Source organism: Saccopteryx leptura, chromosome 6 (assembly GCF_036850995.1).
Source record: "Saccopteryx leptura isolate mSacLep1 chromosome 6, mSacLep1_pri_phased_curated, whole genome shotgun sequence".
In the NCBI taxonomy this organism is placed as follows: Eukaryota; Metazoa; Chordata; class Mammalia; order Chiroptera; family Emballonuridae; genus Saccopteryx; species Saccopteryx leptura.
The window spans coordinates 106,421,207-106,448,964 of record NC_089508.1 but is presented as its reverse complement, the minus strand read 5'-3'; the positions used below and the strand labels follow the sequence as shown (position 1 = coordinate 106,448,964).

General features: G+C 39.4%; 2 protein-coding genes across 3 annotated transcripts in view; one reads left to right on the top strand and one right to left on the bottom strand.

Annotated features, from left to right (window-relative positions):
* Window positions 1–8,239, bottom strand: part of PRORP (protein only RNase P catalytic subunit) — a 175,129-nt gene extending 166,890 nt beyond the window's left edge. Inside the window, exons 1-3 of the mRNA XM_066388332.1 lie at window positions 7,260–8,239; window positions 2,463–2,510; window positions 1,404–1,536 (exon numbers count right to left, since the gene is read on the bottom strand). Of these exons, the coding sequence (XP_066244429.1) occupies window positions 1,404–1,536; window positions 2,463–2,510; window positions 7,260–8,239 (1,161 nt within the window). The remainder of the gene's footprint in view (window positions 1–1,403; window positions 1,537–2,462; window positions 2,511–7,259) is intronic.
* A 1,219-nt stretch (window positions 8,240–9,458) lies between these two features.
* Window positions 9,459–27,758, top strand: part of PPP2R3C (protein phosphatase 2 regulatory subunit B''gamma) — a 29,810-nt gene continuing 11,510 nt past the window's right edge. The window contains exons 1-7 of one of the 2 annotated variants that reach the window (XM_066388336.1): window positions 9,459–9,595; window positions 16,053–16,180; window positions 18,810–18,914; window positions 19,469–19,581; window positions 20,240–20,337; window positions 21,178–21,248; window positions 26,635–26,767. In XM_066388336.1, coding sequence (XP_066244433.1) covers window positions 9,517–9,595; window positions 16,053–16,180; window positions 18,810–18,914; window positions 19,469–19,581; window positions 20,240–20,337; window positions 21,178–21,248; window positions 26,635–26,767 — 727 coding nt within the window. In that variant the 5' untranslated portion in view covers window positions 9,459–9,516. Of the gene's footprint in view, window positions 9,596–13,509; window positions 13,620–16,052; window positions 16,181–18,809; window positions 18,915–19,468; window positions 19,582–20,239; window positions 20,338–21,177; window positions 21,249–26,634; window positions 26,768–27,758 lie in introns of those variants that run through there. The other variant, XM_066388337.1, reaches the window with a different exon arrangement.

Genomic DNA, 27,758 nt, shown 5'->3' with positions numbered 1-27,758 from the left:
AAAGTCTATGTGTCATAATAATAAGTGGTTACTCTAGCTGAAGAGTATGTAGGTGTCCACTGTAATATTTTTTCATTTTTCTTGAGGTTAACAATATTACTAAATAAAAAATTGGAGGGTGGGAAGAATATTCAATTAGTCCATAACAGAAATGTTGACTTGTTGGTAGCAAACCGAGTAATTCATACAAACTCGCAGCGATCTTAACACCTACTTTAGAAGATATATGTAAGTATTCAAAAGATGTTTGATAAGAGAAAGGAAATATGTTTAATTCACATGTTAACTGGCAGAAATTCCTAAGATTACAACCAGTTGCTGTCAGTTACTGTTATCACTGTAACTTTTCTTTACATGAGAGGCAGTAAAGTCTAATGACCTAGATTTTATTAGCAAGGTGTTCTGGCAGAGTTAATCTCCCAAGGTCTCAATCACTCTGTAAAATAGAAATAAAATAGTACCATATAGGCAGGCTGGTTGTAAGGATTAAATAAGATAATGAGTGTAAAGTATGTAGTTAGCATCGTTTAACATTAACTATAATTTTATTAATAAAAGTCAGCTAAAAAGTAGTCCATAAAATGGAGATAATGCTTTTATGGACCAGATTTGACTTTATTCTGAGGATTAAAGCTCTTCATATGATCTAGGGTGATTATCTGACAATTTTAAGTAAAGGTGAGAAAGCAGAACAATTTTTATTTCTTGTTTTTATTTGTTACCTTAAAGAAAAAGCATTCAGTAAGATAATGGGCAGCCTTTCCCCAAGGTAAAAGCATTTTACCTCAATTTAATCTTAGAAAACCAGCATAAAGTACTGAAGACTAGCAAAATAAAGCTATTAAAAATGACTCAGAGAATCAAATTCAATACTAAAAAAACTTGAAAATAATTTTAAGCTTTCTTAAACTCTCTTGACTAGAAAAGTTGTGAGAAACCATGTTTTCATAGCAGTTTACGGAACACAGTTTTCTGGAAACACTGAGACAAAGAATAAACATCTCCTTTTTTTGGCTTAAGTGCACTTAAGTGCCCAGATGAAATAGTACTGACATCAATAGATGGACAATAATAGTCTAACCCAATTGTTCTATGAATCTCTCTTAAAGGTTGGCAACTACAGCCAACAGGCCAAATCCAGCCCACTGCTTATCTCTGCTTTAAAAAAAAAATTCCAGCCCACTACTTAACTTCAAAAATACAGTATTACTGAAACACAGCCATACTCATTCTTTTATGTATTGCCTGTGGCTGTTATTACTACAACAGCAGAGTAGAAAAGCTGCAACAAAGACTGTGCGCCCCACAATATTTAGATTATTTACTGTCTGGCCCTTTACAGAAAAGATTGCCAACCCCTGCTCTAGACACCAAGAATGCAACAAAACCTAGTCCAGGCTCACCTGAGGTGTCGTCTTTTTGTATTGGTCACCTCCATCTATCACATCCCTCAGGACTTTTTCTTTGAGAAATTCATATTCTTCCGGACTCAAGTGAACAGACTCTATGGTTTTTCCACAGCACAAACATTGGCCACTGTAATTACAATTATTTGTGTTAAATAGTGTCTTGGAAAAGAACTTTTTCTAAAGTGAATAATCCTAGGACATAAGGAAATTAAAAGATAATTTTTTTTAATTTATTTTATTTTTTTAATTATTTTTAATGGGGCAACATTGATAAATCAGGGTATATATGTTCAGAGAAAACCTCTCCAGATTATTTTGACATTTGATTATGTTGCATACCCCTCACCCAAAGTCAAATTGTCTTCCATCACCTTCTATCTGATTTTCTTTGTGCCCCTCCCCTCCTCCACCCCCTCCCTCTCCTGAAAGATAATTTTAAAAAAAGAAACACTATTATAACTTTTATGGTCATCACATGCACTATTACATCTGTGTTTTTCAACTGCTGGTCTATCAGAAATTTTGTTCTGGTCTGTGAAAGAGTTAATTAACCACCTTGATGTTGTATGAACGTTACAGACCCAGTGATCTTAGTTGAATTCACCTACGCTCAGGGTGATTTGTACCTTAGCGATTCCGGAAATAATTCTATTTTCACTGGTTCCCAAATGTAAAAAGGTTGAAAAATCACTGCATTACATGATTTTGTAAACCTGATAATATCACACATTAGCTTGCCAGAAAACCCAAAAGAGTAGACTGCTGGGCATTCTGATCAAGTTTTTAGAGTTATTCCTAAAACACTACTAGGAGAAAACATCTCGAAGGCTTCCTACCAGACTCTTAGCACCTATAGAAAAACACTTTGAACATTGCAGAGTCTCCATATGTAAAACATGATTTTTTTTCTTAAGTACTCTATAACTCTTAATTATCTCATCTCTAAGGTATTCACAAAAATATTTTAAGGGAAAGGAGGGTGGGAGAGGTAAATAGCAAAAAGAACCTATTAAGCCTGAATCAAACAAGTTAAAAATAAAATATTGGCCTTACTTTTTCTGGATTGTGGTAAATTGTCCTTTCCATTGTTCTCCAGGAACACTACAAAAGATTGCAAAACCAAATCATTAGCTCAGATTCCTACTGAATCCAGAGTTTAGAAACTTGGTAGTCAAGAGCTCTGTAAAGTTCAGCCTACCTTCCTAGAAAGGTTTAATTAGAAGAGTGGTTGAGGCCCTGGCCAGGTGGCTCAGTTGGTTAGAGCAGTGATCCCCAACCTTTTTTGGGCCATGGACCAATTTAATGTCAGAAAATATTTTCACGGACCGGCCTTTAGGGTGGGATGAATAAATGTATCACGTGACCGAGACAAGCATCAAGAGGGAGTCTTAGACGGATGTAACAGAGGGAATCTGGTCATTTAAAAAAAATAAAACATCGTTCAGACTTAAATATAAATAAAACGAAAATAATGTAACTTATTCTTTCTCTGTGGACCGGTACCAAATGGCCCACGGGCTGGTACCAGTCCGCAGCCCGGGGGTTGGGGACCACTAGGTTAGAGGATCATCCTGATACGCCAAGGTTACAGGGACAAGAATCAACCAATGAACGCATGAATGGATTGAGCAACAAGTTGATGTTTTTTTCTCTCTCTCAAATCACCAATAGCCTGACTGGTGGCGGTACAGGGGACAGAGTGTTGACCCAGAAAACTGAGGTCCCCAATTTGAAATTCCGAGGTCACCAGTTTGAGAGTGAGCTCGTCAGCTTGAGTGTGGGGTCACCAGCTTGAGCTCAGGGTTGCAGGGACAAGAATCAACCAATGAACGCATGAATGGATTGAGCAACAAGTTGATGTTTTTTTCTCTCTCTCAAATCACCAAATAGCCTGACTGGTGGCGGTACAGGGGACAGAGTGTTGACCCAGAAAACTGAGGTCCCCAATTTGAAATTCCGAGGTCACCAGTTTGAGAGTGAGCTCGTCAGCTTGAGTGTGGGGTCACCAGCTTGAGCTCAGGGTTGCCAACTTGAGTATGGGATCATCAACATGATCTCAAAGTCGCTGTCTTGAGCCCAAGGTTGCTGGCTTGAACAAAGAATCATTGGCTCAACTTGAGCCCCAGTCAAGGAATGTATAAGAAGCAATGAGTGAACAACTGAAGTGAAGCAACTACAAGTTGATGCTTCTCATCTCTCTCTTCCCTCCCTAAATAAATAAATAAAATTATTACATATTAAAAAGAGTGAGGGATACACTGTAACGGGCCCAAGGATCTGATGGTACGCCCCTACTCTGGATCTTATTCTTCCCTTTGCTTCTCTTCTGGTCATTTGACCCTCATCTTCAAGTCTAAATCTACCTTTTATATTAATAGTGTAACTTCTAAATTAAACTCAACTCTAACCTTCACCATAAAGCTTCCAGAGACTATTTCTGCCCAGAGTAATTTCTTCTCTTACACTATCATTATCATTTAACTGACAAGTATTGCATTCCCAATTGTGAATACCATCATAATACATCTTTTATTTTATTTTATTTTATTTTATTTTATTTTGTTTTATTTTACAGAGAACAGAGAGAGAGTCAGAGAGAGGGATAGACAGGGACAGACAGACAGGAACAGAGAGATGAGAAGCATCAATCATTAGTTTTTCATTGCGTGTTGTGACACCTTAGTTGTTCATTGATTGCCTTCTCATACGTGCCTTGACCGCGGGCCTTCAGCACACCGAGTAACCCCTCACTCAAGCTGGCGACCTCGGGGTCTCGAACCTGGGTCTTCCGCATCCCAGTCTGACGCTCTATCCAATGCGCCACTGCCCGGTCAGGCCATAATACATCTTATATCACAAAACATCCTCAGTGCTTAGCTTCATTAGAGGAACTCAAAATACTTATTTGCTCAATCAACTTAGTATTTCTTCTTTCCTCTTACATATATTACCATAATTCCACTGATTCTATTGCCTTCTCTCCTCCCTCAGTGATTAATACACAATCTCATCATCTTTCAAACCTATAACTGCCTCCAAACATATCTCCGTTTCAAATCTTTTTTTTTTATTTTTATTTTTTTATTTACTCATTTTAGAGAGGAGAGAGAGAGAGAGAGAGAGAGAGAGGAGAGAGAGACAAGGGGGGAGGAGCAGGAAGCATCAACTCCCATATGTGCCTTGATCAGGCAAGCCCAGGGTTTCGAACCGGTGACCTCAGCATTTCCAGGTCGACGCTTTATCCACTGCACCACCACAGGTCAGGCCCTCCGTTTCAAATCTTAATCCTTCTACAATTTCTTTTCTCACTGTTACCTTTGGCTGTTATCTTTCTAAAACTCCACTCCAACACCAACAATCTTGATTACAGAATAAAATCCAAAATCCTTGGCAAAGATTTTCACAACCAAACTCTTTTGTTGATATTCAATAAGTTTATTAAATGAGATAATTCAGACCCTGGCTGGGTAGCGTGGTTGGTTAGAGCATGGTCCTGATACATTAAGGTTGTGCGTTCGTCCCCAGTCAGGGCACATATAGGAATCAACCAATGAATGCATAAATAAGTGGAACAACAAATCTATGTTGTTCCTCCTTCCCTCTCTCTGTCTCAAATCAATTAAAAAAATAAAAAGATAAATCAGTTTGATTGCTATTTCAAAGCTCTGATGACATGTAGTAGACAAGCAAGAGAAAAGGAATAAATTTTAGGAAATAGGCTGAAGCAAATTAATGGTGAAGAAATACAAAAGTAAAAGACTGAAACAATAGGCACGAAGCCAGTAACATGAATAAAAGCAAAGGAGAGAGCTTTGGAGAGAGCAACTGAATGATGGAAAGATCTAAAATGAACTGAAAGGATGAAGATTGTCCATGTCAAGTTTGATCAGGATCCCTGCCTCCACTCTAACCATCCAAATTGATGGAATGTATATATTAAACAGAACATATATATATTATATACACATTATAGCAGTCACTAGAACTTCTGAAAATACTAATACAACCCAAAGACCACTCCAGTTTTCTTACTATGAAAACCAGCCACAGGTGCTATTTAAGTACTTACTTCATGCCAGGTAACTCAGAAAACAAATAATCCTTCTAAACAGAAAAATACATACAAACTACCAATTCTCTATTTTATTTTCTTTATTTTTAATTGATTTGAGAGAGAGGAAGGGAGAGAGGTAGGAGAGAGAGTAAAAAGTAATCAACTCACTTTAATTGTTCATTGATTGCTTCTACTATGTGCCTTGACCAGGGGGCTCAAGCTAAGCCCCATGCGCAAACCAGTGACGTTGGGCTTCAAACCAGTGACCTTTGGGCTCAAACTAGTGACCTTAGAATCATGTAGATCAGTGGTAGTCAACCTGGTCCCTACTGCCCACTAGTGGGCATTCCAGCTTTCATGATGGGCGGGGTAGTGGAGCAACCAAAGGATAAATAAAAAGATAGGCCCTGGCCGGTTGGCTCAGCAGTAGAGCGTCGGCCTGGCGTGCAGGGGACTCGGGTTCGATTCCTGGCCAGGGCACATAGGAGAAGCGCCCATTTGCTTCTCCACCCCCACCCCCTCCTTCCTCTCTGTCTCTCTCTTCCCCTCCTGCAGCCAAGGCTCCATTGGAGCAAAGATGGCCCAGGCGCTAGGGATGGCTCCTTGGCCTCTGCCCCAGGCGCTAGAGTGGCTCTGGTTGCGGCAGAGCGACGCCCTGGAGGGGCAGAGCATCGCCCCCTGGTGGGCAGAGCTTGGCCCCTGGTGGGCGTGCCGGGTGGATCCCGGTCGGGCGCATGCGGGAGTCTATCTGACTGTCTCTCCCCGTTTCCAGCTTCAGAAAAAAAAAAAAAAAAGACAGATTTAACTATAGTAATTTGATTTATAAGGATTTATTCTGCCAAACTTAGTGAAAATCTGACATAAAGTACTTGGTAAGTAATTATTATTACATGCTTTAACTTGCTGTAACTCTGCTTTATAAATTTTATAAAGTAAAGTTACTTCCCCACTTTATAAATCACATTACTGTGGGCGGTTAGAAAATTTTAGTACTAACAGAGATACGAAAGTGGGTGGTAGGTATAAAAAGGTTGACTACCCTGATGTAGATGATCCCATGCACAAGTCAGTGACCCTGCACTCAAGCTGGTAAGCCCGTCGTGCTCAAGCCAACGACCTCAGTGTTTTGAACTGGGAATCTCAGCATTCTAGGTCAACGCTCTATCCACTGCACCACCACTGGTCACACAAACCACAGATTCTCTCGTTTTTAAATTTTTAAAAAATTTTTCTTAAGTGAGAAGCAGGGAGACAGAGGGACAGACTAGGATCCACCTGGCAAGCCCCCTATGGGGCAATGCTCTGCCCATTTGGGGCCATTGCTCTGTTGCTCAGCAACCAAGCTATTTTAGCACCTAAGGCAAGGCCATGGAGCCATCCACAGCACCCAGGAACAACTTGCTCCAACCAAGCCATGGCTGCGAGAGGAGAAGAGATAGATAGGTAGATAGATAGATAGATAGATAGATAGAGAGAGAGAGAGAGAGAAGGGAGAGGGGGAGGGGTGGAGAAGCAGATGGTCACTTCTGTGTGCCCTGACTGGGAATCAAACCCAGGACATCTAACACCAACGCTCTCTCACTGAACTCTCTTTAATTTCCCTTTTATGTATAGTAGAAATTAGCACAACTTGTTTATATCACTGTTTTTAGAGAAAGAAAATTTTGTCTTATAAGGGAAACAAATCTAAGATAAGACAGTTACTATAATATGAAGAGTAATCTCAGCAACTAATAAAAAGGGAGGCTACCTGTAGGAATAAATAAAGCATACATAAAAATAAAAATCAAATTTACCTCTCAAACCATGTTTTTATACTGTCTGCAAATAATTCCCCAGGATATAGCTTATTATTTCTTAGATACAAAAGAATGTCCAGTAGTTTGTTTGAATACCGATCATCTCTTATGTCTTTTCCAAAATCAAAGAAGGCTTTTAAAGTTTCCATCATAGGAATAAGATCATGACCTAACAACTCCTGATACAAATTCCAAGCTATGTTTACATCTTGATGAAGAAGGGCTCCCTCGATACAGTCATGATAGTTCTTTTTTGAAGGGATCATGACTTTTTTGATGTCTTCTAACAGCAGCAAGGCCTCTCTCCATCTGTATGAATGGATTAATCCCCGGATGAGAAGAGTGTTTCCTCCAGGTTCTAAAGTCTTGTATCTGGCTTTCATGATTTCATAAACATCAAAAACTTCTGATGTCTGCTTATGAAAGACACAGAGATACAAATACTTGACCAGCAAATTATAGCCTACAATACCATTGTTTTTTGCAGCTACCCAGGCCAGCAAAGATTTGGCCACATCTACAGAGCTATTGTGATGAGCCATCTGTGAAATGATCCAATCTTCAAAATTATCTTTTCTTTTGAACTCTTCCTTAAGTTTATCCCACTGCTCTGAATTCAAAGGTTTTGTTGGGAGTTGAATAATGTTCCTCACAGGTGACAAGGCATGACTATTACTCTGAGGATTCATCTGTGATCTCTTCTTAGCTGCTCCAGCTGCAAAAAGATGAGGAAACTTAGATGAAACTTTGTTACTGCCCTCACCTCCTTTCCTCCTGGCCTTGGCGTTCAGAAGATTAATTGCTTTGGTGTTTTGTGGAGACGCTGTTTTAAGAGAAAACAACTCCTGTTGGTTCTTGATGCCATAAAAGTCTTTCAGAAGGAGAGTGTTAAAAGAGTGTCCTGGGCCTCGTCCAAGGCATGGGTTGTTTTTCCAAAGTTTAGGAAAGCTTCGAATACCAGTGAAACAGAAAGCCATTATGCAGTGAGTTCAGCACAAGGTAGTGAAGAGATAGATGTTCAAAACCCCCTAGTTTCTCAGCATAATTAAGAATTTTGGGGTGGGGGACATGGAGTAAAAGTGCAACTTTTTAAAAGATGATTTTCAGTTTCTCAAAGAAAAATCAAGCCTCTGCTTTTGGGGTTACTTAATAGCAATGAAATCTGGTGAGACTTCTCCATTAAACAATGTTGATCCGGGGACATTCAACCTCGATGGCAATCGGCAGAACCAGGGGACAGAATAGGGATCGCTGGTGCCTGTTATATTCTCGTCCGCGAACCTGAGGAAAAAGCACAAGGAGGACCGCCCAATTCAACTCACGTGGATCACAGCTGCCCTTGAAAAGAGGGAGGACCCCCCTGAGTGCCTTGCTGAAGGAGGAGCGTAAAGTCGAAAACCGCGGCTAAGAGCCTCCAGCCCCACCAGCAGCAAGGGCTGCGGCGAAAGCCAAAGTCTAGGGGCCCTGGCCCTGCATAACAATTGTCCCTAGACCGCTGAACTCGTCAGAAGAGGGAATGGGCTGGGAGAGTGGGGTGAGTGCCAAGTCAACAACTCAGGAAAGTAAAGAAGGTACACGAAGTAGGGCACTGTCAACAGCGCACAGATCTACCACAAACCAAGTTCACTTCATCGAACAACTCACCAGAGCACTCACGCTTTATTAACTGCGGCCATAACCCCGGCGGAACTACTGCGTCCACAATGCACCGCGACAACTCTGTCCCGGGCGTGACGGAACTGGACGTAGGCAAGGCTGCCACAGAAAAAGGCGACTTGGGAGTTTTTAGTGGCAGAGGGGGCCAAAGGAGGCTGTTGAAGGTGCCTACTACATTCGGGGGAACATTTAGGGTCTCCAGATGGCCGCAAAGAACGGTGAAAAAAAAAATTGTTAAGAAAGAAAACGCTTCCCTTGAGCCGGAACCGCCAATGGACTCCTGAATCACGTGGTGCATACGCGCCAGAGGCCCAAGATGAAATAATAGTACGGGCTTCCTTATTTTGCGTCTTTAAAATCTGGCGTTGTGAAATTGGGAAGCTGCTTTAAGACGGTCACTTCCCATCTTTTTCACGTCTGCTTTCCCCACTGTTAATGTGACCGCCGTATTCTCCGCAGTGACTACACTAATCATCTTTGCCTCCTCAGCCGAATTCCGCCCGTAGCCAAGATGGCGGTGGAGCGGCCTTGCCAGCCTCTGCCAGGCTAGGTGGTGTTTGACTCGAAGCTGGTAGCGGGCAAAGCGGCTAGATAGCAAATGTCGGAGCTGCTGTCAGTCATGGACTGGAAAGAAGTTCTTCGCCGGCGGTTAGCGACGCCCAACAGCGGTCGGAACAGTGAGTTTGGGAGGGGCTGCCCACAGCGTTTGCCCGGCCATACACTCCCAGAGGTGGGGGCAGGATGGGAGGAGCAGCAGCTGGGAGCCGCGCTCTCCGCTTCTGTAGAAAAAACCTGACAAAGCAGACAGAGCAGAATGTGGTTTAGAGATCCAGAAAGGTCTTGCCCTCTCTTTCCTGGTAAAAGAGTTGCGGCAATGAGAAGCTCAGAGTGTTAACCTAGACTTGCGAGGAATGAGAGCCCTGGTTCCAACAACTCTTGGATCCTATCAGAGTCTATCCTTCCAAATCCACTGATCTTACTGCCTCTTTACCATCACATTTATCACTTCCCTTCTTACACATTTTAGACTTCATAACCCATTTTTCCTTGTGCCTTTCCCCCTTCTTCACACTTGTTTGTTAACCAACCTGGTTAAAACTATCTTTCCTATTTCACATCTGAACCCAGGGCAGCTGAAAGTGGCTAGAGGAAAACGGAACCATGGCGGGCTGTCTTTTAATTCAGTGGTCCCCATCCCCCGGGCCCTGGACTGCTACCGTTCCGCGGAGAAAGAATAAATAACTTACATTATTTCTGTTTTATTTACATTTAAGTCTGAACGATGTTTTATTTTTAAAAAATGACCAGATTCCCTCTGTTACATCCATCTGAGATTCACTCTTGACGCTTGTCTCGTAAGTTTGACAATTATATTTAAAAATACCACAGTTTTTACGCCGGTCACATAATTTTATTTTGTGCATTTATCCGTCCCACCCTAAAGGCCGGTCCCTGAAAATATTTTCTGACATTAAACCTGTCCGTGGCCCAAAAAAGGTTGGGGACCACTGTTTTAATTCATGTCTACTAACCTAAAGTAGGTGTTTCAGTCATTCCTTTACATTTCTTATTTCCTTAGACATTCACTCTCCTATACTCTAAGGCTGTTCTCATCTCCCAAACATCCAGCTTCCCAATATAGCCTACCTACTGTTTACCTTCAGCTGATGAACTTGTATATATAGATATCTGAGAAAGTAGAAGCAGTCGAAGAACCTCACCTATTCCCATTCACCATTTATATCAGTCCCTTTCCCCCCATAGTTAAAATGGGAAAATAGCCATGCTCTCATTTGAGACAGTCCCATCCCTCCACTCCAACACTAGATCTTGTCCCCTTTTCTTTACTCTGGCCTTATCCGTTCTCTTATGAGTGAGTCATCAAATATTACTTCTCTCCTAGATCATTTTTATCAGTTCTAACATGTTGTAATATCCTCTATCTTTAAAAAAGAAATCATTTGATCTTATATGCCCTTTGTTGGGCAGATAAAATATATTATGCTCACTTTGTTAAAGATGGCGCTTCCCACTTGGAAGTCTGTAGCCCAGGTGATGGTATTGGTTGCCCTTCTTGCTTGGGATGGGCATGATTATATTAATGTGTGTTGAGGGTGGGCTGTGGGTAGGCAGGATCCTTGTATCCTGGGGCTTGGTTTTGGGACTAAGCCTTTCTCACCCTTTTTGATGTGGGGTGGTGCATTCTCATGAGGAATCCCATTATACCTCAGATAAGTGACTTTGTATCAGAGACATCCTTGTTTGTATATTGGATTAAAGGTTTTGGTTTCTACACTATAAAGTGGGGCAGACTGGGAGCTTGCTTTCTCTTGGTTCCTGAGATTAGCATTAGAGGAGAGAGCAGAGAAAGGATAGCAGAGAAAGGCCACGTGGAGGAGAGAAGCAGCCAAGATGGTGGAGTGCTGAGAGAGAAGCCAGTTTATGCAGTTTGTGCAGGGAGAAGGAAGGAGATGGGGAATAGAGGTGAATAAGTCTGGTGAGCTAGAAACCTTTGATTCTAGGAAACTCGGATAAGTCAGTAGCTTTGTGAGCACTGAATGAGTGGGTTTTGGAGTCCAGTGTGTGTTTTTACTTGCCTGCCAGATCCAAGCTAGGATTAAAGATGATGGCCCACCAGTTCTTGGCTCCATTGTTTCATTACCGTTTGTCTGAATCTAATGGGAACCTGCATGGGCCAGGTGGTTGTGATAGTAGCTGAGGCTACTGGCTTTACACCAGGGGTCCCCAAACTTTTTACACAGGGGGCCAGTTCACTGTCCCTCAGACCGTTGGAGGGCCGTACTATAAAAAAAAACTATGAACAAATCCCTATGCACACTGCACATATCTTATTTTAAAGTAAAAAAACAAAATGGGAACAAATACAATATTTAAAATAAAGAACAAGTAAATTTAAATCAACAAACTGACCAGTATTTTAATGGAAACTATGCTCCTCTCACTGACCACCAATGAAAGAGGTGCCCCTTCCAGAAGTGCAGCAGGGGCCGGATAAATGGCCTCAGGGGGCCGCATGCGGCCCGCAGGCCGTAGTTTGGGGACCCCTGCTTTACACCCTTCCAGCTTTAGCTACATTTCTCTGCACCCCTTGTAGGGAAACTTCTTTAAAAAGTTACCTGTTCTTGTGCTTTCTCCTCCTCTTCACTCTTTTTCTTCTTTCCTCCCTCCCTCCCTCCCCTCCTTCCCTCTCTCCCTCCTTCTTTCTTTCTTCTTTTCCTTTCCTTTTCCTTTTCCTTTTCCCTTTCCCTTTCCCTTTCCCCTTTCCTTTCCTTTCCTTTCCTTTCCTTTCCTTCCCCTTTCCCTCTCTTTCTCTTTCTTTTCTTTTCTTTTCTTTTCTTTTCTTTTCTTTTCTTTTCTTTTCTTTCCCTCCCTCCCTCCCTCCCTCCTTCCCTCCCTTCCTTCCGGAGAGAACAAGAGACAGACTCCCACATGTGCCCCGACTGGGATCCACCTGGCAGCCCCCATCTGGGGTGGATTGTCAAATCAACCTATGTATCCCCAGCGCCTGGGGCTGATGCTCAAACCGATCAAACCACTGGCTGCAAAAAGAGAAGAGAAGAGAAAGAGAAGGGGGAGAAGGAGGGGAAGAGAAGCAGATGGTCACTGCTCATGTGTTCCCTGGCAGGGGATTGAACCTGGGATGTCTACACGTCGGGCCAATGTACTGTCCACTGCGCCAACTGGCTAGGGCCACCCCTTCACTCTTAAAACCCACTTCATTGCATGTCTATTATGTACTAAGTACTGTTCCAGGCTATAGTAGTAAACAAAACACACAAAAACCCTTGTCCTTGTAGCACTTACACTATAGTGTCAGAGAGATGATTAAGTAAATCATATAGGTTATACAACTTCTGTTTAGGATTTGTTTCCTTCATTGGTGTGTGAGATCCTTCTTTGTGCTAGATTCCATTCTTGCCTGCTTAAGCATGTGTTACCTTTCTCCTGCATCATCAGTTTTTTTTTTTCTCAGTCATCCTCATCAGCATATGAAGATGGTGGCATTTTTCTCATCTTAAATAGACTCTCACCTTAACTTCCACTTTTCACTGTTTTATTTCTTCGTTCACCTATCTCTCCTTTTACACATACCTTTTTTTTTTTTAAAGAGACAGAGAAAGAGTCAGAGAGAGGGATAGATAGGGACAGACAGGAATAGAGAGAGATGAGAAGCATCAATCATTAGTTTTTCGTTGTGACACCTTAGTTGTTCATTGATTGCTTTCTCATATGTGCCTTGATCATGGGGCTACAGCAGACCGAGTAACCCCTTGCTCAAGCCAGTGACCTTGGGTCCAAGCTGGTGAACTTTGCTCAAACCAGATGAGCCCGCGCTCAAGCTGGTGACCTCGGGGTCTTGAACCTGGGTCCTCCGCATCCCAGTCTGATGCTCTATCCACTGCACCACCGCCTGGTCAGGCCATACCTTCTTTTTTTGGTTTCAGGGAGACATACTCTCTTTGTTTTCCTCCCACCTCACCAGCCATCCTTTCTCCATCTTTGCTTTTTTTTTTTTTTTCCCCCTCTTCTTCCCAACAACTTAATATTTAAGTGAGATAGGTTTGGGACCCATAAGTTAAACTACAAAAGTTGACATGATAGCGGAAGAAGGATTCAAAAAAAAGAAGAAATGGCCATGAAATAGAATCAACACAGTATGGCCTCATAAGCCGAGAAAAGGTTAGAATCAACAGTTTCAAATTTAACAGAAATATACCAGGGAGAGGTGTGTCCATTAAACTAAGCAAGGGGGTCTGGGGGATAGAGTGGGCCAAATATATGGGGATGGAAAATGGTTTGACTTTGGGTGGTGAGCACACAGCACAATATACAGATGATGTATCATAGAAATGTACACTTGAAACTTTTATGATCTTATTGACCAATGTTACCCCAATAAATTTTTAATTGATTTTAGAAAGAAAGAGAGATTAGAAGGGAGAGAGAAAGGGAGCTAGAGAGAACCATGAACTCGTCATTGCTTCACTTTAGTTGTTCATTGATTACTTCTATGTGCCTTTACCAGGGAACTCAAGTCAAGCCAGTCACCCCTTGTTCTAGCCAGTACCATGGGCTCAAGCCAGGGTCTTTGGGGTTGTGTTGATGATCCCATGCTCAAGTTGACGACCTCAGGGTTTTGAACCAGGGACCTCAGTGTTTCAGGTCAACGCTCTATCCACTGCGCCACCACTGGTGAGACTAATTTTAAAAAGTAAATAAAAATAAAATAAGCAATTAGGTTATTAGTTGTCTTGGCAAGAACAGAACAGTTTCTGTAGAGTGGTGAGAGTAGAAGCAGGGGCCCTGGCGGTTAACTAAGTTGGTTAGAGCATTGTTCCAAAACACCAAGGTTCTGGGTTTGATCCCCGGTGAGGACACATAGGGGAAGCAGTGCATAACTAAGTGGACCAACAAATGTATGCTTCTCTCTTTCTCTCTTTCCTCCCTGTCACTCTAAAATCAATCAAAAGAAAAATAAAATAGAAGCAGGATTGCGTAAAGAGAGGACAAGAGGTAAGAAAGCAGAGATGGCCAACATAACCTTTCATTTGAAAAAGTGAATGAGAAAGGAAGGAGTTATGTGTGGCAGTAGGTAGAAAAGAAGGAGTTTGGGGGGATGGGAGAGACTTCCATATATTTGTAAGTTAAAGAAAAGCCAGTAAAGATGAAAAAATTGAAGATACTGAATGGAGTAGTGAGTGAGAAGGGACAAACAAGTGATGGAACAACCCACAAGAGAATCGCAAAGGCTGAGATTAAGTGTTCAGGTAAAATGAGGGGTTAGTCTTGGGTGAGAGAGAAAACACCTCTTCCCCTGAAACTGGCATGAAGAAAGTAAGGTACAGATTTGATACCTTCTTGCCCTCCCACTTCATTTAGGTATTCGTGAGTATCTATCCACAGCAGACTCAGTTTTTGATAAACTAGAAGAGATTGTCATCTGTTGAGGGTGAACACAGCAGGTTTGAAGAATGTAGTGACAGTTTGGAGCAGTCAAGATAAATAAGCAGGAAGACATCAAGGGCAAATAAAATATGTACTGGTGTTTTGCAAAGCTGACTAACCATGAAATAAATTTGTGGTACCATTATTTTGCAGTTTTCTCCAACAGTAGTAAGGCATGGTAAAGAAATTACATTATAAGATTAGTCCAAGAGTAAAAATTAACGTGGCAAATGTGGCAGAAATGCAGGTATCAGAGGAGTTTAGGGAACACTGTAGTTGGACGCTGACAAGGAATTGAGACCAGGAAGAGGTTAATAAACTTTTGATAAAATAGATAATAGAATTGAAGACCTTGGTGAAGCTGAAGTGCACGTAGTATGGCAGTGAGGTTTTGAATATCCAGAAGGAGAGAAAAATGATATGAGAGTATATTAGAGTTTAAGATTTTAGACAGAGCAGATAAGATCAGTGATCTTGCCCAGGAACTGAGTGACACAGTAGAGGTGAAAGCTTCAGATTTGAGGGGTCACAGTCACCAATGTAAATGTCTATTTGTTGATGAGTGCAGGACTTTGAGGTAAAGAAAGCTGTGCACAGTCATCATGGTTCACAAACAAGTGTGGAGGAGGAATGGCTAAATGACACAGCTGCGTGTCTGCAGCAGGCAGGGAGAAGGGTAACAGTATCTGGATATGTGAGCTTCAGAGGAAAGGGTTGTGCATTAGGTAGAGGATCAGCAATTACTAGGCTGAAACTCCGTCAGGTCAAGGGCTGTGCCGGTTTCTTTTACCACTCTAGTACCAATATCTAGTACAGAGTTTGGTACTAGTAAGTGCTCAGTAAAAAATAATTCATTTTGATTGACTGAATTAGGAACATACCAGAGGTCTATAAGAGAGAGGCAGTGACTTGAGGAAGAGACAAGTATAGTAATTTACCAAAAAAAAGTGTAGGGAGCAGCTGTGAGTGTTTGAAGATGTAGAACTGTTTTAGTGGGAAATCATGATTCTTGGTATTTCAAGAGGTTAATAGAAGTGTTTAGTGTCTAAGCACAACTGTTGAGGCCTTTTTTGTACTTATAGACTAAACCATAGTAGATAAATGACCTGAGAAAAGTATTGTTTGATTTTAAAAGTGCTTTTTTCCCCTTAATCTATTTTTTACGAGAAAAAAAAAGTGAACAAGAATTAAAAGATGAAGAAATGGATTTATTTACCAAATACTACTCAGAATGGAAAGGAGGTAGAAAAAACACAAATGCATTCTATAAGACCATTCCCCGGTTTTATTATCGGGTAAGTGTTATCTAAGCAAATGTCTTGCAGAATTTATAAATAAAATGCAATTTTTAAAATGTGATGAGTATTTTATAAATAAAGGGTTATATCTTAAATTTCATATATTTATTCTTTCATTCTAGTTTATCTCATTTTGGAGCTGATAAGATCCTAAGTTTTCAAATAAGTTGGTATAAGAACACAAAATTGTTAATTGTACCCTCTTTTTGAGTTATAGGCTTCTCCCTAATTTTTATTATGGATATTAATAGTGGGTATTTTATTGAATTATGTTGTAAGGCTTTTTTTAAGATTTAGGATTACGAGGCTGATCACAACTTTGTCTTTTGCTTATAAGGTATAAAATGTTTTGCTCAGGGTTAAATTGAAAAATAGGTTGAGAACGGAAAACTTGAGGAGTTACACTTTATCATATGGTTCCTTGGGCCAAAACTGTGAAAAAGTATTTCAGGAGAGCTACAGATTAAAACAGACTTTAAGAAAGCTATTACATACAGAGAATAAACTGATTGTTGCCAGATTTTGGGGGGGAGAGGGTTTGTTGGGGGACTGGGTGAAGGGATTAAGAAGTACAAATTGGCAGTTATAAAATAATTATGGGGATGTAAGGCACAGCATAGGGAATAGTTTTGATAATATTGTAGCCCTGGCTGGATAGCTCGATTGATTAGCATTGTCCCAGTATGCAAAGGTTGCTGGTTTGATCTCCAGTCAGAGCACATACAGCAGCGAATTGATGTTACTGTCTCTTTCTCTCTCTCCCCCTTCTTCTCTCTCTAAAATCAGTAAAGTATACAATAAAATAACAATAATAATAATAATATTGTAATAACTATGGTGTCAAGTGGGTTCTAGACTTACTAGAGCGACCAGTTGTAAGTTATATAAATGTCTTGTCACTCACTATGTTGTATACCTGATACTAATATATTGTTATGTCAACTGTAATAGAAAAAAGTTTTTAAAGTTTTTTAAAAGAAAGCAAGTTGGGAGGGATGGGAGGAGGTGGAAGATGGTAAAGGGAGGATAAATGGTGATGGAAGGAGACTTGACTTGGGGTGGTGAACTCACAACACAGTGTACAGATGATGTGTTGTGGAACTGTGCACCTGAAACCTGTATAATTTTGTTAACCAGTGTCAATAAATTCAATAAAAAGAAAAAAAATTAAAAAGAAAGCAAGCTATTTCCAGCTGAAATTAAAGGCTACTGAAAAGGATAAGACCTATTTAGTATTATGTAAAATGTAACCACTGTAGAAAAGTTAACTTTGAAGTGAACATATTTATAGGACTTCTTTCCCTTGTTTCTTCTCCACTACTTCAAGAAAGCACCTATCTTCTTTGGTCACCACTCCCCTCACCCCCGCCAGTGATTAACCACTAGAGCACAATGCTAGTCTCAGCCTCATCTCTAAATGTTCCTTCCTTCTCCACTTCTTATGATGGGAGCGCTGGCCTCTTAGTTCTTAGAAATGAAAGGTGAAAATCATAACCTCCAATTTGGACCACAGGTTACTTAGCTACATTTAATGGCGAAAAGATATAGAAAAGGAATAAGAAAGCCTCAAAAATAAATTGTTTGAAGTTGAGTTGGTATAAGTCGTTAATAAAGCCCTGCTTGTGGAAATTACCCCAGTGAGCAGACTCTCTGCCTTGCAGGCCAGCATAATAGACACTGGCTTGACCATCTCTAGGAAGTGAGGTGATCTAGTTCCAAAAGGCATCTGCTAAAGCTGTCTATTTTTAGATAGTCCTAATTTAATTCTTTTTTTTAAAAATTTTATTTATTGATTTTGGGGAGAGAGGAAGAGAGAGACAGAGATGGAAACATTGCTTACTGTATGTGCCCTGACTGGGGATCGAACCACAATCTTTGTGTATTGGGACAACACTCTAACCAACCAAGCTATTCTGCCTGGGCAGTCCTAGTTTAATTCTGTATCAGTAAGGTTACAGTGGGAACAGTGCTCTAAGATTATAAAGGGAAACTTGGGCTAGACTGTTAGCTTTTTCTGGGTAGGGATCAGGGCTTATTGGTCACTGGATTCTCTGTGGATCTCTTTTTTTTTTTGTATTTTTCTAAAGTGAGAAGTGGGGGTGGGGCTGGGGGTGGGGGGGCAGACAGACAGATTCCCACATGCTCCCTACTGGGATCCCCTGGCATGCCCACTAGAGGGCAATGCTCTGCCCGTCTTGGGTGTTGTTCCATTGCAACCAGAGCCATCCTAGTGCCTGAGGCCAAGGAGCCATCCTCAGCACCCAGGCCAACTTTGCTCCAGTGGAGCCTTAGCTAAGGGAGGTGAAAAGAGAGATAGAGAGAGAGAAGAGGGAGAAGGATGGAGAAGCAGATGGCGCTTCTCCTGTGTGCCCTGATCAGGAATCGAACCTAGGACTTCCACATGCCGGGCTGACGCTCCACTACTGAGCTGACCCCGGCCAGGACTTATCTCTTCTTATTAAATGAACTTTTTAAATGAATGATGACTTGAAGTTAAGCAAAATTGGTATACAACAAGTAATTTGTGGCATTGAATACATAGTTATTATATGAGCCCAAATACATTTTATTTAATCCAATAGTCTAGAATTTAAGTGTAGAAATTAACTCTACAGTGTATTTTCAGCTGCCAGCTGAAGATGAAGTCTTACTACAGAAATTAAGAGAGGAATCCAGAGCCGTCTTTCTGCAGAGGAAAAGCAGAGAATTGTTAGATAATGAAGAATTACAGGTAAGAATGGAATAAAAGCTTGCTTTGGATGTTAGTCATCTTATTTGTACTGCTCACATCATAGTATCTCAGGGAGCCTTAATGGAGAGGTGCCTTGTGGAGTGGGTGAAAGCACCAGCTCTGGACAAAGGCTTCCTACCAGAATCAGATGCAGAGCTTGCCTGGGCCCATTTCCCAACTAGAGTTTTGTTTTGTAAAGTCCCTAGGTGATTCTAACAGGAAGTCAAGTTGAGAACTGCTACCATAGGGTTGACTGCAGGAGTTCAAATTCCAGCCCTGCTCAGTGAGATTGAGCAATGGACTTAAAATTACTGTGCTTCAACTCTCATCTGTAAAGTAGGCATAACAGTATCTACAGCATATAGTTATATAGATTAATGAGGCACTATATGTCCTGTTTTTATTATGTTTTTAGTTAAGGAGGATAATAGGGGATGAGATTCATTTTAATAACTGCTATCAGACTATCATTTTAATATAAATAACATATTTAACTACATTTGTAAATTTTGTTTTGTTAATTATAACATCTACATTTCTGCAATTCTTCTAAGAACTTATGGTTTTTGCTGGATAAGCACCAGACACCACCTATGATTGGAGAGGAAGCAATGATTAATTATGAAAATTTTTTGAAGGTTGGTGAAAAAGCTGGACCAAAGTGCAAGTAAGAATAATATATTTAAAAAAGAAATATGTTACTTGAAGCATTTTAAATGCCTCAGATGTTAATGAAAATTTAAGTCAATGGTATGACAGTTTGAGTCCATTTTAAGTTATTAATGATATTTAGTGAAATTATTTAGTAAAGAAAATTACATTGTATGAAGTTATTTTTTTTAACTATTTTATATGGTTCTTTTTTTTTTTTTTTCCCAAGAGAAAGACAGGAAGGGAGGTAAAAACCATCAACTCGTAATTGTGGCACTTTAGTTGTTCATTGATTGCTTCTCATATGTGCCTTGGTCCAGGGCGCTCAAACCAAGGCAGTGACCCCTTGCCCAAGCTGTCAAGCCTGTGCTCAAGCCAGTGACCTTGGGATTTCAATCCTGGGACTCAGTGTCCCAGGTCAGCACTCTATCCACTGCACCAGCACCAGTCAGGCATTATGAAGTTATTAGAAGAAATATGATTTGTAACAATTATAGACCTTTATTCTTAAAAGAATTCAAAGATGTATGAAAATATTTTTGAACTTAGTTCCTACTGATTTATTTCAGTACTTTTTTAATTGTTTGAATTTATGCTATTGTTTGCTAATTTTTATAGAATTCACTTTTATGTTATGTTGGAAGATGATTTTAATTTTTATTTCCTTTCCTTAGGCAATTTTTCACAGCAAAAGTCTTTGCTAAACTCCTTCATACAGATTCTTACGGAAGAATTTCCATCATGCAGTTCTTTAATTATGTCATGAGAAAAGGTGATTCATTTTCATTGTGCTTCTATCTGGGAATCAAGTAGGTTTTGGTCTGTGCTTTTATAGTATCCTTTCGATGTAAAACAGCTCTCTTAGTAAGTTTGAATAGCAGAATTTCTTGTCTTTTGACCAAAATTTTTTTTCATATTATAATTCTCTCTTGGAACTTACTAGAGCTGCAATTTTCTACCATAAAATTGAGTTCATCATTATCAAAAAGAAAAAAACAAAGCTTCATGTATCCTAAAGATACTAGCTAACTAGATACATCAAAAGCTGAACCAAGAGTTTTAATGTATGGTGATTTGAAATAATTTTAATTCACCTCAGTATATTTTGGGTTGAGTTGCCCGAGAGAATAGTTTCAAACTCATATCTGTAGCATCAGATTTAGAGAGTTTTTACCAAACAACTTGGAGTTGTTAGGATTCCTGTAAGTTTCATAATGACCTTTGAAGTCCTATGTGTACCATCTTTAACTAATATTTAGTTGCAGTAATTAACCTCAGTAGAATAAAAGCAGCTCATTGGAAGCATAGCATTACACTTGCTGTCCCTGTTTGATGGAACACCAAGTTTAATAAGTAAAGAACAATATCTTCAAGAACATCAACTTTATTTTCACTTTAGGCATGGCAGAATTGTTGCTATCTGCCATTAATTCTATGGTACATTTGTTTCAAACAATTTTGAGGTTAATGAATAAGTAATATGTATGAAAATAAAGATGTTCATAGAGTTATTAGCTTATCCATCTAATCTAGCTCTTTATCTTTTTATTGTCCATTTATATGCTAAGGATAGCTCTTAATAATTATATTTTATTTTCTTGTTTATTGTCAGTTTGGCTTCATCAAACAAGAATAGGGCTTAGTTTATATGATGTTGCAGGACAAGGATACCTTCGGGAATCTGTAAGTATTAATCTGATTTAAGAACTATTGTAGATATTAAAATAAAAGTTAAGGGTGGTTATCACTGGGTGTTGGGATTACAGATGATTCTTGTTGTTTTTGTTTCTTTTTACAAATAAAATGTTACTAAAGAGCTTTTTAAATGTATATTGACCACAAAAATTCCTTTTTGTATTTTCTCTAGCCTTTAAAAAAAAGCTTTTTAAAGGAGAAAATAAGAAGAACATGTTTTAATAGGATTAAAAATCATTGAAGAAACAGTGAAAAACTTTTGGTTATTCATGAATGGTATTAGTGTATGACTGTTTTAAAATGTAAGAGCCAGGAAATTTTCCTCTTTAGGAAATACATAAGAGAAAAATAGATTTGGGTTGTGCATCGATTACCAAGAGGCTGTTTTTTCCCATTAGGTATTTATTTAGTTAGGCCAAGTTATCAACAGAGAATTAGTCTCATAATGCAAATGGCTATGTTTCTTGCAAGTGTAGGTATTGAAATTATATGGACATGCTTCTTTTCAGCTTCTGCTTTTTTCCCCCACATATAGCATGTTTTTTAGGGTTATCAGGAAAAGGGGAAGAGAGTTGAACATAAATATGAACCAGGTTAATCACTTAAATAAATATTTGAATATAAGATTTAAAGACAAATTTCCTGTTATACTTTGTTTCCTGTTATAATTTATTGCAGTCTGTTTTACCCAGATTCCTATTGATAGAATGTTAGTTCATACTGAACATTTACACTTAACAACCTTTCTAGGGACACAGCACAATTCTTGAACTTTAAGGTTCAGATCAGCTTGACAATAAAAGGTTCTTGCTTCTGTCTATCTCTCTTTAGCAAGAAAGACAAATTTGTTGATACTTACTTGGATCAGATATTGGAGTAGTTCTGTAGCTCTGAAAATTCTTATCAGTTGGTTTCTATAACACACTGCCTTTGTCTTGCCTCTTTCCATGAATGGAAACAAAAATTTTAAAGGGGGGAAAGGAAGAGAGAGAGAAGCAACAGTATGTCTCTTAGTGTGTTTAAAAAGGAAGAAATTTTGCCTTCCCTCAAAGAACAATTTCTCCTGCCCTGGGCACTTGTACTTTTGAAACCAGACTTGGTGTCTTTCTCATTTAAAATACAGGGTTTCCAGGCCCACCCAGACTGGTTGGCTCAGTGGTAGAGTGTCAGCCCAGCATGTGGATATCCTGGGTTTGATTCCCGGTCCGGATACACAGGAGAAACGCCCATCTGCTTCTCCACTCCTCCCTCTCTCATTTCTCTCTCTCTTCCCTCCTGCAGCCAAGGCTCAACTAGAACGAGTTGGCCCCGGGTGCTGAGGATGGCTCCATGGCCTCCACCTCAGGTGCTGAAAAATGGCTCTAGTTGCAACAGAGCAAGGGACCCAGATGGACAGAGCATTGCCCCCTAGTGAGCTTGCAAGGTGGATCCCAGTCAGGGTACATGTGGGAGTCTGTCTCTGCCTCCCCTACTCTCACTAAAATAAATAAGTAAATAAATAAAATAACAACAACAAAAAAATGGCTTCTAGAGCCAACAACTATAATTTGAGTAATATAGGCAGACTTTCATTCACTTACTAAATCTCATTAAAAGCACTTACCAAGTATTTCATTTGTGTCAAGTACCGTTCTAAGCCTTACTCTTATGGATCTTTTTTCTAGCAGAGTGAAGAGGCAGATGCTAAATTATAAGCAAGATAATTTCATTTATCTGTAGACTATAATAAAACTAAAAGAAAACAAACTGGAGCCCTGGCCAGATAGCTCGGCTGGTTCTACCGTGTCATCCCAAAGTGCAGAGGTTGCTAGTTCGATCCCCAGTCTGGGAACATATAGGAACAGATCTATGTTCCTGTCTCTTTCTCTCACTACCCTCCTAAAATAAAAAAATAAAAATAAAACAAACTGGAAAAAATAGTTGAAACTCAGTCACTGACAAATGGTCATTATCCTAATGTATAAAATGCTCCTAGAAGTCTGAAGAAAATGGCTGCTAACCCAATGTAAAACTGAGCAAAGGATTGTATTTTGCAGAAAGCAAAATACAAATGCTTCTTATTTATAAGAAATCTTAACTTCACATAGTAAGCTAAATGTCAAATAGACTGACCCATTAAAATCCATTTTTCACCCATCAGATTGACAAAGATCAAAAAGTTTGATAATGCTTTTAATGAAGGTATGTAAAATAGGCCATGGTTTCCCAAACTTTTTTTTGTTTTTTTTTTTTAATGACAGACAGAGAGAGGAACAGATAGGGACAGACAGACAGAAAGGGAGAGAGATGAGAAGCATCAATTCTTCATTGCGGCACCTTAGTTGTTCATTGATTGCTTTCTCATATGTGCCTTGACCGGGGGCTACAGCAGACCGAGTGACCCCTTTCTCAAGCTAGCGATCTTGGGTCCAAGCTGGTAAGCCTTGCTCAAACCAAATGAGCCCGTGCTCCAGCCAGCGACCTTGGGGTTTCAAACCTGGGTCCTCTGTGTCCCAGTCCAACCCTCACTCTATCTACTGTGCCACTGCCTGGTCAGGCGTCTTTGTAGTTTTTTCATAGTACCTCTAGGCCAAAAGAAATACCCAAGTTCCTTCCATTTCTTGACCAGTTCTAAGAAATTTTATTCATTAAACTTATTCTGTTGGCCATTTGAAAAAAAAAAATACACTTAAGTAAAAACAAATTTTTACTTCATTCTTTTTTTTTTGAAGTGAGAGGAGGGGAGATAGACTCCCACATGCACCCCAAACCAGGATCCACCTGGCATGTGCCATCTGGGACCAATGCTTGACTCAATCAAGCTATCCTCAGTGCCCAGGGTGATGGCTTGAACCAATTTAGCCACTGGCTGCAAGAGGGGCAGAGAGAAAGGGTGTGGGGAGAGAAAAAAAAGCAGATGGTCACTTCTCATGTGTGCCCTATCCAGGGATCAAACCCAGGACATCCACATGCCAGAATGATGCTCTCTATTCACTGAGCAAACCAGCCAGAGCCTACTTCATTTTTAAACAGTGATTTTTTTTATTTTTTTAATTTATTTATTCATTTTAGAGAGGAGAGGGAGAGACAGAGAGAGAGACAGAGGAGAGACAGAGAGAGAGAAGGGGGGGAGGAGCTGGAAGCATCAACTCCCATATGTGCCTTGACCAGGCAAGCCCAGGGTTTTGAACCGGCGACTTCAGCATTTCCATGTTGATGCTTTATCCACTGCGCCACCACAGGTCAGGCATCATTTTTATATAACAATTTCTAATGGATGTGTACCTAGGGCAGTGGTTCTCAAAGTGTGCGCTAGGGCGCACTGGTGTGCCTTAGAGGATTTCCAGGTGCGCCCTATGGTATTCCAGAGAAATATGTGCCTGTTGGAGACCAAAAACCAACATGGTTTTTGGAGTTTAGATTTTGGGGGAACAGAGGTGTGGGGAATGGCTATAAGCTAACAGTCTGCCCAACCTCCCAGCTCATTTGCCTGATTAGGTTGCAAAAGGCTGTTAAGCTGTGGTGCTGGATTGTTTATACTACCCCCCATGTTCCCCAGAAAGACTGGAGGCAAGTTTCTTCTGTTCTTTGTTTGGTGTAAAGTTAAGATGATATGTATGGTGGGGGTTTTCTGCACTCAACACAATTAAGAGTAAAAAGAGAGGAATTCTTCAATGTATTGATAAGGAAATGAGAGTTTGCCTTTCAAATATATGTGCAAACATTGAAGAAATTGCTAGGACATATCAGGCTCCTGTTTCTCATAAACACAAGAATGAAAAAACACATTCGCGCCAGGACCTGCCGAATTTACTAAATCTTACTAAGAATGTATCTATATATATAAAAAGATAACTTTTTTGTCGTTTTTAAATTTTTTAACCCCTTTTTACGAATTCTAAAAAGCGTAACAAAAAATGTAACATAAAAATGTTTTTTAATATCAGAATAAATTTAATTTTGTCATATTTATTTCATTTAATTACCATATAAACAAGCTTGGACTTTATATATTTTTTCTTTAATATTTGACTTAATTATTATAACATTTCTCAGAAATTTGTATATAGTATGCCTACAATTATTTGTAGGATTTTAAATACGCCCCGACTTCAAAAAGTTTGAGAACCGCTGACCTAGGAGGTACTACTGTACAGCTACTCAACCTGGAAATTAGATTGGATACAGTCATCCTCAATTCCTCTCTCACACTAATTTCCATGTAGCACTTGCTTTATTACAGCAACCACCAAGAATCTAGCTTTGCTAAGATTGATGACATCAAAAGAAATACATATTTCAAACTAATGTTGAAAATGTAACTACCTTGAGCCATAGCTCATGCACTGACAGATGTTGCTATGTTTCTCAAAAATTTAAAATATCCTGCTGCAACCCCGTGAGTTTAGTGTAGCACTCCTGGGGCACAATTTGGGAACTGTTAATATAGCCTTCACATTGCTGGTGGGAGTGTAAAATGGATGTGGCCTTCATGGGGAGGTGGCCAGCTTGCCATTGTTTATCAAAATTATAAATGTGCATACATTTTGACCCAGCAGTTCCACTTACAGGAACTATCCTATTATTCTTCCATATCTATGAATGAAAAATTTGCTTAGCCACTCTAGTATTGTTTTTAGTTGCAAAAGATTAGAAATAAGCTAAAGGTTCATCAACAGAAGGCTAAATATATGATGGTACATCTGAAATAATACATAGCAAATTTGTTTTTTTAATTGGAGCTCTTGCCCTTACCAGCAAGAGCTCGGTTGGTAAGAGCATGATCCTGAAGCACAAAGGTTGCTGGTTCGATCCCCAGTCAGGACAAACACAGGAACAGCTCGATGTTCTTGTCTCCCTCTCTCTCTCTTTCTCACCCCCTTCCTCTCTTGCTGAAATCAATTTAAAAAACAATTATAAAGCTCTTAAACCAATGTGGAATGACTACAAAGTATAATGTTAATGTTAATTGATGAAAGCAAGTTACAGAAGAATTTGCATGGTATGCTACTGCTGCCTTCTGTGTAGAAGAGGGAAGAAATAAACATCTGTATTGGCTTGTATGTGCATCAGTTATCTTTGGAAGGACACATCAGAAGGTGATAATGTAGGTTACCTCTGGGGAGAGGAAATAAGTGAGAGGGAGACTTCAATGAATACCTTTTTGTTCCTTTTGAATTTGGACCTATGTAGAATATATCACTTATTCAAGACATGTTAAAATATAAATAAAATAAACAATTATAAATAAAACATAAAATATTTTCACCACTAAGCCAGTTAAGAATTTATTACATCATTAATATAGTATTAATGTTAAATAATTTTTAGGACTGAAATTATATTCCAATATCTAATGAAAAAACAAGATCAGACTTTTTTTTCCTTTTTTCAGGATTTAGAAAACTACATATTGGAACTTATCCCTACTTTGCCACAATTAGATGGACTGGAAAAATCTTTTTATTCCTTTTATGTTTGTACAGCTGTTAGGAAATTCTTCTTCTTTTTAGACCCTCTGAGAACAGGTAAGAGAAAATCTTATCTAACTTAGAAATTATACAGATATTATTACTTTTAAATCTCAATAACTAGAGGGAAGTCTTGAAATGTCATTTTATACTTTCTTCACATATCATTGCTATTAATATATAAAGATCTTTTATGATTTACTTGCATCAACCAATAACCAGCTGTGTGACAATGGGCATGTCACTTAACCTCTCTCTGTTATTTCACCTCTAAAATGAAGTATAAACTGGATCACCTATGGCTCTTTGCAATTTAAAAGCCTGTTATTCTGATAAAACTTGCTATCCTGATGTGTAATGTATTGGAGAATTGTGCTTTTTGATGAACTATATGAATTGGGAGATAGAGCCATTTAGCCATGATGAATTTTTTTTTTCAAGTTAACTTTGCTATATGAGGATCAGATTAGTAAATTTTTAACAGTAAATTTTATCAACTGTTCTAACCTGTTGAGACTTAAATAAGTGTAATTGGGGCAGAGGAAGGGACAGAAGGTCTACATCAAAGTCCTTGAATCTCCTTCTGTCCTTGAAAATCCAGCTATTGAGTCTGTCACAGTATGTGGTAGCTAACAATCTTTTTTAAGCACTTCCATTATAGGCACATACACATCTTTTCCTTTCAAATTGTACAAAATAAGAGCTAACCGTTTCAACTGTTTATTATGTACCAGGTACTGTGCTAAGCATTGCACATTAATTCTTTCATTTCCTTCCCATAACTCCATAAGGAAGATAATTACTTTTACCCACATTTTCTGTGTGAGGCAATGGAGATTTAAATTACATATCTAAAGTGGCATTTAAATTCCCATCTATCTACTCTTCATCATGCCTCTATATTGATTCCTATTCCAGAACCTGCCAAAGAAAAATGGAGACATCCTCCTTTGATTACTACCCATATCATTTTTCATCTCCATAAAATTCACAATACAACTTTTTGGGGAATCTGATATCAATGTAATTTTGAAAAGAATTTACCAAT